Consider the following 11,785-nt stretch of genomic DNA (forward strand, 5'->3'; position numbering starts at 1 on the left):
TGAAAAGGCAAAGTGGCTAAAAAAAAAAAAAAGTATGTATCTAAATTATTGCAGAACAGAATTATAAATTAATTCTAAATGAAAAGAAGCGATTCCAGGTGTTTGGAGACTTTATATGTGTATGTGTCACTTCAGATTCTCTAGTCCATCTGAGGATTCATGAGATGTGAGGGAACAACAAAGGTGGTTTTTAACCTCAATCCCAGTGTTCATGCTTCTCTGATTTATGCTCAGTTGCCCATAGAGCAAAGTGGGGAGTAGCACAGAGCTGCTATTGCACCGAGCAATACTCATTACTTGAATGCTTAAAGGAACAATCCACCGGGTTTAAAGCTAATACAATACCAGACACCAAGCTGGTAATTGATGCTTACTTTAACTAGATTTAAAGCTCACAGAACACTTCCTTCCAGGTTATTGCCCTTACTGATTCTCAGGCAGTTAATTTGGCATCCACAGGCACTAGCTAATGCTTTGAATGCTAAAAAGCCAAAGTGATTATCCAGTCTTTAAGGGCATCTATACCTGTGCAACGAGGCTGCTCCGATGAGCAGACTTGATTAATCAAATCTGTGATAATTACTGGATGGTAATTACTGTGCTCCAGTATAGTCCTGCATCACTTATATCAGCATCCCCTTGCTGAAACAGGGTAGTGGTGGCACTTTAACTAAAGCTTGTCTGATGAGCTTTAGTTAAAACACCCCCACTACCATTTTTCAGCACGGGGATGCTAATACATATGATGCTCCCGGTGCCTGCAATGCTCCAGGCACTCTCAGAGCCACTCGAATTAAAGCACCCTCCTGCCCCCACAACCCAATCCCACTCCCAGAACGTGTATAAATGCCCTAAGACTCAATCCCTTCTAGTGTGGTACTTCTACTGAAGCAGCAGTTGCATAGTAGAAATAGTTTTATGCTGAAAGTTGCTCTGTCTTGCTTCCATTATGAGAAGCAAAATCCAAATAAAAACACTTCACAGTAACTCAACAATACATGATTTTTGCCATGTTTCTTTTTCCCTTTGCAGTCATATTTATTTCAATGTTATCACTTCAGTGATGTCTTTCAGCTATTACTGAACAGAGCTATGTTCAGTAGCATCACAATATTGAATGGAAGAGGCCAAAATTAATGCTTACCTAAGAGTTTCCAGCCTCTTCTTTTTTTGATGTTTCTCATTTCACTTAAAAAGGCCACTGTGTTGTATTTGAAGTTTTGACCTGTAAACAGATTTTTAAAAATGTTGGTGATAGGGGCAGCGGACCTCTTAACATGTGTAGGTGGATGATTTGAATGGATTGTGAGGGTAATTATCAGATGTATGTCCTTGGGTTTACATATGGCAGGGTTTTTGTGGGGCATAAACAGTCTTGCTTTTAGCAAGAACACAGCTATAAGAAAGAGGAGTCAGGTCGATTTTTTTTTAAAATAATTTGTTTCAAAAGAGAAATTGGAGTCACTTTTCTCCTTTAAAGACTATCAAAATATTTTAAAGAAAAGATAGATCAAACTTTAAGGACTATCTTATTCCCTTATATATGAGCACAGCTCTAGATTGACTCTAGATGTTTCTAGGGAAGATCCACATGTTGAAGTATGCAGCTGAGGGCAATGCAGCTGAGGGCAGAGCCTGGCTTTTAAAATACATAGCATGAGAATTCAAATTCTTAACCTAGGAGGTCCTTATCAATTGCTGAGCCAGTGTGCTTGTACTACTCCGCCCATTAATTGACCTGAATTAATGTGTATTAATTAAATATACATTGACAACTGAGAGCAAACTTTTATTATTCAAAGGTTCTTGATCATTTTAAAGGGAATTATTCTACCTTTTAGGTAATTCTTATGATTAATGATGTATACATTTTTCTGTTTTGGTACAGTTTTGGCATCTATTGCAATTACAACTGAACAACCAAAGCCAACATTAGGTAAAGATGTTACCTTTAAAGGTTGGTCATTTTCCCCACTTCTCTTCCATGGACCGAGAATATGCATTCTTATTCCATTACTCACACATCATTGTTTTTTACCATTAAACTTCATTCTGCTTTGTGTTATAGCTTCTCCTACCATTTGGAACTGGAGATTCTTAGCTGCTCTCATTTCTTCACAGGGAAAACCTTGCTTCAGTTCATGCATATATTATAATTTCATTGATATCTCTAGGATTTAAGCATGCATGAAGAGACCTGCCCTGGACATTGCAGGTATAAGGTGTGATGGAAATTTCTCAACCATCCTGCAGTCACATCTGTCTATATTTACAGTTCTCTTCATTCTTGTTCAGCTTAGCTCCAAACAGGATCTTACTTGCTTGATCATTTTTCAGATGCTTTCATGTGCAAGGCCTTCTTTTTAGTTTAAACTCCTGTGTGAATCTGATGTTCAGGCTTCTTCACTATCCATGTAAAAAAAGTCATTTCTCTAATACAGGCCCATGACATGCAATACCAGTGCATGGAAACTTTCAATGCTTACAATAGGTTCTTTCTTTCAGCTCTAAAAGAGACTCAGTATGTTCCTTCCAAGCCTAAACCATCACCTACCCTAGATGCACCACAGACCAAACCTGGTAAATGATTTTGCATTTCATCATGCTGATGAGGTTCATATGTTACCATCTCTTCTGTAACAGACTGTTTAAAATAGATTTAATTTATGGCAACAATAACAATACCAGTATTATTTTTTATAACTGACGCTTCCATGTCACTGCACTTAAGGAATCTGCACTTAAGGATCAGTCTGACAAAAACAACAACATTTTAATTGCATTTTTCAGTGCCTGGTACAAATGTTTCCATGAGGGAAAGTGGCAGTGATCCCTAAACAAAGCTGCTTCATAAATTTAATTAGAAAAGATATGTGTAAGGTAGATGTGGAAAACACCAGCACTTCCATTGTTTGCAGTAGACCATGAATATTGGGAGAAAGTCCTTGGGCTACAGAAGTGTATGTGTGTGTGTTTTCTGTGCCATGAGGTTTCATTCAGGTTCAGTTGAAGAATTAACTTTTAAAGATTACTTCTATCCTTTTCTCAGCTGCATTCCTAGGGAGAATGTTGGCAACCTGCTGAAACAGTAATTAAGCAGACAAATATTTTGATGTGCCAGATTCACATGACTGCCAAAATGGACGTAAAAGAAAACATTGTATAGGGACATCTAGAAGTGGGTTGGGTCCTGGAGCAACAGGGGAGTAGAGTGGTATACGCTGAGAGTTAAACCAGGTCTGCATGCTAATACCATGCTCATCACCTGGACTTGATATGTGATACCTGGCACTTCCCCACACTTTGGGGTTACCATTGGACACAGAAGATACTTTAAATCCTGGGCCAGACCACACAGCCATTCCCAGATGCAGCACATGGTGCCAGTGGCCTATTTCATTGTGCTGTAGCAGCATTCCCTGGATGTCACCTAATGCTGAACCTCTGGGCCCCCTGCCAGCTGGGGCTGCTCCAACCTGGCTCAATGTGCTGTGGTCCTGGGTGCATCTGTACACATGATGCCTGGGAGCAATAAACTCCAGCACAGTATGTGCCACAGTTTATTGTTGTGCATTAATATGCATGTGTAGATGCACCTAGAAGGCACATCCCCACGAGTTTGCATGTGCAGGGAGCACATTCACTGTGGGCCATATAGCAATAGCACATATTTGTGCACTGCTATTTGTCCCCATACACCCCCCTGCATGTGCACTCTGGCACACAGCAAATTGCCCCAGGTGGGGTAGGGGAGGTTGCCCTATCAGCCTTCCCTGAGGTTCTGAGGGCTTCCCAGGGCAGCAGTGGTGCTGAGTTGGGCACTTTTAGCCTGGCTGGCAACCAAAGTGTGCTCTTTTGGGTAGAATAAAAGCCAATATGTAAAATGCAGGTCCATGAAAATGCAAATACATGGCAGTGAGGATCTGAGGGAATGAGAGACAATAGGTGTGAGACAGGTTGGGTGCGGGGATAGAGGAATGTAGAACTGGTGATAAAATGTAACTGGTAAAATGCAGACAGGTTACCTGGGGTTATCACATGGCAGGCAGGTTATAATGCGCCATACATCCAATGTCTATATAGTTATGGCTCTGCTTTTCTATACAAAAAGAAACATACAGTAGAACCTTATTGCACTCTGTCTGAATCAATATTTCAGAAAGAAAGAAAAATGTTCTTTTACTTTAGACATTATGTCTGTTTTCCAGTATAACATTTTCAGCCAAAAATAAGATGACAGTTTTCATTCCAAATGGATAAATTGACTTTAAACATTTTGGATGCATCTCTAAGTCCTGCAAATAAAGTCAGAGGAAAAATTACGCTTGCAAATTTGCTGTAGGAAAACCAGTATTTTTCATCAAAATCCACATTTTCTCAAGAAAATTCCAATTTTGAGTCTCACTTCTAGGTGAGAAAACTCTTCCACACAATGAAATATATTGACCAGTTCTAATTTTAAGGCACCTGATCAGAAACTATTGTAACAGCCACTGAAATATTCTGCTTATTATTAGGTATGCCATGGAAAATGAAGATATACATTTAATTGTTCAGGCACGTGAAAAAGTCAGCCTATATCATACTTGCACACACAATAATATACTAAGATAGGTCTAAACCAAGACCCTAGTTCATATTTTTTTTCACCTTTTTAGGAAAACCTACATCTAGACCTGAATTTTTGCAGCCTGTATTTATAAAGAAAACCTACTAAGGAAAATTTTCACTCCAATAGAAAACAACGTATTTGAGTGTAGTGCCATCAAGCTGCTTTAATCTTCGTTTAAAGATTTTTTTTAGAAAACCAGTCCTGAAGTTCTCTGGAATAAAACCTATAATGCCATGCAAATCTTTGAGATAAAATTCCTGCTACAATTATAAAACACCGCTTGGGCTGATATAGTTTATATATATCTTGATTATCTTTCTCAGGATTTATCTCCAATTTTTTTCCAGCCGAAATCATTCCATCCCTCCAAGAACCAGTCACTACTATAACTCCTGAACAAACAAAGGCAACGCTTGGTAATAATGTAATTCAATTAATAATCACCCTGCTGTTTTCATTCTCATCATGGAAGATATTCCAAAGAGATGCTTATTTCATGCTATAAGAACTAATCAGCCTTTTCTTTGCTTCTAAATGCACACTTGTCCTTTGGCATTGAACACACAGTTTTGTTTTGCTGTTCTTCATCTTTCAGGCCGCAGCACTTCATTTTCTACCCCAGCCTGAATCTTTGAGCTTGAAAAGACATAGAGGAAAAGGAATCCACTTCAGTTTAATGTATTTCTAGGGAAAAATAGTAGTCATATATCCTACCTTTCTCCTATTAGAAGGACCACATACTATAATTAACCTTTAGTAACTGTTGGATCACGTCTACCTGGGCTTATTGTACTCTCTAGATCAGTGGTTTTCAATCTTTTTTCATTTGCAGACCCCAAAACATTTTGAATGGAGGTGCGTACCTCTTTGAATTGTAAGTGTAGTTATTCATATTCATCTTTCACAGATCCATTAGACAATCTGTGGACTTCCAGTGGTCCATGGACAACAGGTTGAAAACTACTGTTCTAGATCTCTGTCCTATTCTTAGAAGTGTGCCTTTCCAGCTTGCCTCCAAGAATACAGCTACTTCTCATTCTCCATTCATAGGTAGTTAGCTTTTTAAAAACTAATGCTATCATTGTATCTTTCCATTATTTCTCAAACTCTGGAAACAAGACAGTAATACTTAGAAGGGATGCATGACTGGCAGCTGTTGATGCTGCTAGCTAGCTGCCACAATTGCCCAGGGCACAAAAACTGTTGAAACTGCCTCTGAGGTGGCATATCCTACTCCATCCATAGTTCCTATTTTAATAAAAATCTAGTGTCTCTGAGGCCTTCTTGGAAACAATCAGCCTTTTAGCCTCCCGATCTAATCACCCAGCATAATCAGGAACAAACTTGAGGTCATTCCAGGCTTTGGTGAATCTTTATTTCATCAGAATCATGGTCCAGTTCTCTGCTGTATATGCACATCACGTTTTAATTTTCAAAATACACAGTTTAACTTATAAGTCATTTCTGTCTGCTTTCTAGCACAGTGTGGAAATGAAGAAGTGTTTTCATCAAAGCCTTTGACATTCTTTATGTTGTTAGTCTCTTCAGCTCTACAATAGAATAAGGCTAGGGACAGACAATCAAAAAGCCTGAGTCTGAGCTGATTCAATCTTTGCAGGTTACTCTAACCTGGCTAGACTAAACTGGTTTGTAACCACAAAGACACCCCAGAAATGCAGGCAAATGCCTGACGTGGCTCAAGCTAGAAGCCAGGGGGTGCTAGAGCAGCCTTCCCTTCCCTTCTAAAGTGCTGAGCTGAGGGGGGGGGGGGGCATGGCCAGGCCCTGGCAGGATGCTGTGATTAGGGAGGGTCCCCTTCCCCCCCCAAGATAACAGAGCATTTATCAGTATTGTTAGCAGCATTTAACACACCATCAGAAAACAAATCCCCTCACACTAGCTCAAGCTCTTCTTAAACAACTTTTTCCAAGGAAGGAAACATTCCAAGGAAGGACATTACCAGCTACCTGTTGATTAGCTCCAAAAAGGACACAGTCCAGTCTGCCTTTGTCCCGTCTACCACAGCATGGACCATAGCCAGCACGTGGTATGCTAGCTAATGCTGAGAGGTGTCTGTGTAAGGTAGAGGGGAGGGGGCAATCCCTGCTTCAGCAGGGACTGGTGAGCAGAGGAGGGGGGAGCAGGACGAAGCCAGGCAGACACCTGCAGTCTCTGCCGGAGCTCCAGCCAGGGAATAGAGGGGAGGGGCCAGCTCTGCTGTGGACTAGAGAACGCAGCCCAGAGAGCATGCCAGGATGCTGGGAAAGTCTGGTTTAACTTAAACCAAGAAGGGGTCTGGGACAGACATTGCATAAACTGGTAGGACCCATACCTGTTAAGTCTAATATACTACATTTAACTAGGTTTATCTCAAACTGGTTTCAGACATTTTTAAACTGGTTTATGTGCATTGAACATCTATTCTGTTACAGGTTTAAACCAGTTTCTGATCACTTAAACTGGTTTATGTGTAGTGTCTGTCCCTAGCCTGAAAGGATGGATCCTTTCTAGCTATGACTGACAATATGGCTAAACTCCACTTACAGAGGTCTCCCACTGTATGGCACAGGGCGAAAGAAGGGAGGGCACACATGGCATGGCAGGAGGACCCAGCACAGCATGGGGTATTGGCACAAAGTAGTGGGGGTGGAGGGGCCCACGTGGTGTGCAGCTCTTAGCCCCTCAGAAGTTTGACAACCATACTCTGGATCATGATTTTATGAATTTTTTTTTAAAATAAGAATACAGGTTCTTCATAGAACAGATGTGTGTAGATATTGTCTCAGATGTCTAGAAATTGAATTCAAAATCGGTCAGACTATATCCTGGTTCTCATAAATTCAGTTCAAAAAACTTTTACGGAAAGGACATATTAATTTTTTTGCTGATCCTATGCCAGGCTCTGAGCCCATTACACAATTTCATATGAGATAATTAAAAAAACTATAGGCATAATCCATTCAAAAATCAAAACAGATTGGGTATAATGTATTTACAGCTCCAAGCAGCAATTCAAATCCATCTCTCCCATCACCTTTATTGACTCCCAATCTCCCCTCTTGAGGAAGGAGCTCAGTGAGTGTTTAAATAATCAACCACAGTATCTTTTTTTCTGAATTTCAGTGTTAGACTGTGGGCACATCTACATGTGTTGCTATGGCAACATTGTTACTGTGCCATAATTTAGCACTAAGTCCTTTTGAAAGTACTAAATCATGGCGCAGTAACAGCCCATACTGTGCTGTATGTGCGGCCCATCATTATTTTTAGCAGCTACTTCACCATAGCAGCATGCTATACTGGTGTCACTATGGCAAAATAGCTGATGGTCACATGTAGATGCCTGTGGATGCTACTTTGCCATAATACATTGCTATGGTGACATAGCATCCCATGTAGATGCACCCTATGAGTAGGAAAGCCTCTGAGTGAACTTAATGAAACTCCTAATTCAGGACTGTGGGAAGAAATGCAATTTGTACTAGAGAAAAAAATCTGTTTATTTTAGAAGAAAAATGGATGCTTCTTGTTGGAAAGTGTATTAATCACTAGAAGCATCTAATAGTCTTAATTCATAATCTACATTGTCATCAGAAATTGGCCAAGATTTATCAGTAATATCTGTAAATTAACACTGTCTCTTTCTCAGTAATATATGTAGACTAATCTCTGAATTATGCTATTTTGCTTCAAAAATGAAAAATTCATCCTATCATCTTATTTTTTACAAAACAGTGTTCCCTTTGTTGGCTGAAAGAGCAAAAGGCTGAATACCTAAAGCATGCATTAGCAGTCATTTGATAGGTGTTTCCATTTCTACACTTTGGGATCCTATGCACATGGGGAAAAGATTCTCCAGAACGTGAGCTTGTCTCATTCCTTATTTGAATTGCTTTAGATAGCCAAACTTCCAGGCAGGGATTGATTGGCCTTCTCTAAGACCATTCTTTTTCTTCCTATTCTAAGAGATTTGACACCAGTGAGCATCATAGACCCCCAGGTATATTGGCCACAAGTGCTATCTGTTTAAGAACATCTTCTTCATCAAACTACTTCCTGCAAGGCAAGAATTTTGAACTGAGGAGCATAGAGAATTGCTCAGATTTGAGTAACTTTAAACGCTTGTGGAGGAATGTCAGGAAGATCATATGGTATCAAATTCTATTCAAAGATACCAGCATTTGGGAGTTATGTGAGAAAATCTCTCAATAGAATTTGAGCAACTAGTGTCCAAATTGTCTTTTCTGAGACTAGCATGCTCAGGCCCTATATTTCATTATATGCTGTGCCTGTCTTTTATAACCATTCTCTATTTTGCTTCACCCAAAGCTGGACATTCTGGTAAAATTGGGATGACTAACCCAACCATGTAAAATTCACAATATTGCTTACGTATGGACCAGAACATATTGCTGTGTGTTTCCTCCTTCTTCAGTGCTCACCCTGCTTGATTTTCATCCATGCTCATATATGACTTGCCTAATTGCAGACAAGCAAGCCCATACTCCTTTTGGGCAGTGATTGCAATGTGTTCCTTGGCAATCATTTTCCATATTCTTTATGGGTTTTTTTTAAATTTCAGCTTCAAGTGAAAAACATTTAATTCCTAGTAAACCCAAAGCATCTGCCAAACCAGGAATGCCACAGACCAAACCTGGTAATTGTGTTATTTTTTTTAATTCTGTACAGTGCGATATAAATTTTCTTTTAGCTAAGCCACAGTTGTTCTTCTCTGCACGCTCTTTTCTTTAGTTATTCCTGTGCCACTTCAGTCAGATGCATTGCACTGGGATAAACAATCAACAAAAGCACCTCTTTCCATAAGAAAACTGAAAATAATTTAAAGCTGTCAAAATATGGCCCCATTCAGGAGAGACTGAACTCCATGTCACTATATATATGGTGTTCCAAAGATCATATGATGAACCATCATTGTTTCAATACTAAAAGTCTTTGGTTTAAAAAAAAGTTTAAATGGCTAAATACAGGAAGCCTGTTCTGATTATTTTTCTAGCCACTTACCTTCTTTGTGTCTCAGTTTTTCCATCTGTAAAATTACATTGACTTCCTCTGAGATCCATCAGATAGATGAAAGTTTGATATGAGAGTTAGAAATTGATACTATTAAAATAAAAAACAAATGGATGTTTCATTTGATCTTCTGACCATTGTTGGTAGAGTGTGACTACAAAATAATCTTAGTTAATTTGTTTCTATCAACGATGCAGTTTGTAAAGTGTTTGTTGTGGTATGGGGCTTATGGTAAAACTGTTGTTTGAATGTTTCAGAAGTAATACACATTATTGCCATTGAAGCCTTTTGTTCTAGTCTGTGTAACCTAAGTTCAACATGTATTTTATTTTAGCATCTAAGATTCTTCACATTTTTCCCTAAACAGCAATACATCAAACAACCTTACAACCACTTGTAACAAAACCTTCTACCACCCCTGAACAGTCAAAGGCAACAATGGGTAAAAAGTTTCCTCGGTGAATGTAATAGAGTAGCATTTTTCCCTTTTCAACAAGGAAAACTTTCTAGAAAATATGCCCTAGAAAGTTATTTTGTGTTATCCTTCGTTCTGCTTCTAGTTATGTGCATGCCCTTTGATGTAGAAGACCTGTAGCTGAGTTTTACAAATGGTCTCTCTACAGTTATCAAGCCTGCTTGGAAGTCTGTTGTTTCTAACTCTCGACAAAACTGAGAGGTCTCCATTTTCTCACAGTATCAGAATTTGTAATCACTTTGTTCACTGTATCAGTTCATCCTGCAGCACAACACTCTAATTCTTTTGGCTTTTTTTATCAGTCATCTTACTGCAGCTTCTAAAAGTCCATGGAATTGTTATTGTCTTTATTGCAGGCTTTTGAGGCATGTGCTTTCTATGGGGCTTAACATGGCATTGGACTCATTCTTAAAGAATATAATAATAATCATGCGCCTTTCTTTCAGCTGCAAAAGAAACACGGCTCGTTCCTTCCAAACCCAAAACATCTCTCAGGCCAGAAGGACCACAGACTAAAGCTGGTAATTGCATTATTTCTGAAATTTAGGGTGGTGGCTTGCTATCTTTAAAAATGTTGTGCAATTACCTTAGTTACATATCCTGTCAGGGTTCAGTGTTTCCATGGTATGACACATACAGTACCTTTAATATCATTCTATTCAAGTGAGCATATGATGGTGAATTTTACTAAAAGAAAACAGTGAATTCCTGTGGAGTGATGTATGCCTCCCATTTATCAACAGTTATGTTCAATTTATGACAATATCCACTGATCATTTTTTATCCTTTGAGTAACTTGTATGTCTTTACACATTCCTACAGTATCCATCACAATTTACACATTCCTACAGTATCCATCACTGTACTATCTGAATTTTTACTTGTGGTATGTATTGCATGGAAGGGTACCATGAATAAGTATAACTTCCTTTATCAAGTAACCTGAAAAGCAGGCCCTCTACACATTACAGGTATCGCACAATTAACTGGTGAATTGTGCAATTAGCTTGGGACTAGCTACACTTGTGAAGTACCTATCACTCCATAAAACACTCCAACCAGCTATAAGTGAGACCTTGAAAATATGCACTAACTTTATAGCCGGTTGCTATTGAGCTTTAATTTGCATGTTTAGCAGGGTCTCCCCTGTGGCTGGGAGACCCATCAACTGACAAGTAGGTCTGTATGAAGCTTCAGTCCCTGATTTGATTCAGCCAAGATTCAGCCCGATTTGGTGGCCAAATCTCCAAATCCAGATTGAATCAGGAGACCCTTTTAATCTCTCTGAATTGAATCTGAACCCTCCGAATCGATTTGGAGAGATTCAGAACGATTCAACAATTCAGATACAGACACAGCTTTAAATGTTTTTTCTACATACCTCAAGGTACCAGGCAGCTCGTGAATGCTGTGATGGTGGGGCAGATGAAGCACCCCACAGGAGCATGGGGGGCTCTCCAGTGCACTCGGCAGCAGACCCGGAAGTGAACCACAGGCACTTCCGGGTCCACTGGGGAGCCCCCTTCACCCCTACGCCCGGCTTGGTGACTGGTGCCTCCTGGGTCTGGGGGGGTTCTCAGGATCCCCCCATGACTGATCACTGGGGAGGAGGGGGGGGGGGGGCAGTATGCTCAGCAGCAGGCCTGGAAGGGGACGGGAAATACTTC

General features: G+C 39.8%; 1 protein-coding gene across 8 annotated transcripts in view; it reads left to right on the forward strand.

The window, feature by feature from the left end:
* The window catches only part of ABI3BP (ABI family member 3 binding protein), a 392,420-nt gene that overhangs the window by 259,509 nt on the left and 121,126 nt on the right, over nt 1-11,785 (forward strand). For 6 of the 8 annotated variants that reach the window (XM_019523725.1, XM_019523726.1, XM_019523727.1 and 3 more), the window contains 6 exons: nt 1,889-1,936; nt 2,506-2,580; nt 4,936-5,028; nt 9,195-9,269; nt 10,011-10,085; nt 10,565-10,639. The exons of 1 other annotated variant lie outside the window; for it this stretch is intronic. In XM_019523725.1, the coding sequence (XP_019379270.1) occupies nt 1,889-1,936; nt 2,506-2,580; nt 4,936-5,028; nt 9,195-9,269; nt 10,011-10,085; nt 10,565-10,639 (441 nt within the window). The remainder of the gene's footprint in view (nt 1-1,888; nt 1,937-2,505; nt 2,581-4,935; nt 5,029-9,194; nt 9,270-10,010; nt 10,086-10,564; nt 10,640-11,785) is intronic. One more of the 8 variants, XM_019523728.1, reaches the window with a different exon arrangement.

Source organism: Gavialis gangeticus, unplaced genomic scaffold (genome assembly GCF_001723915.1).
Source record: "Gavialis gangeticus isolate Ggan-Ray unplaced genomic scaffold, GavGan_comp1, whole genome shotgun sequence".
Classification (NCBI taxonomy): domain Eukaryota; kingdom Metazoa; phylum Chordata; order Crocodylia; family Gavialidae; genus Gavialis; species Gavialis gangeticus.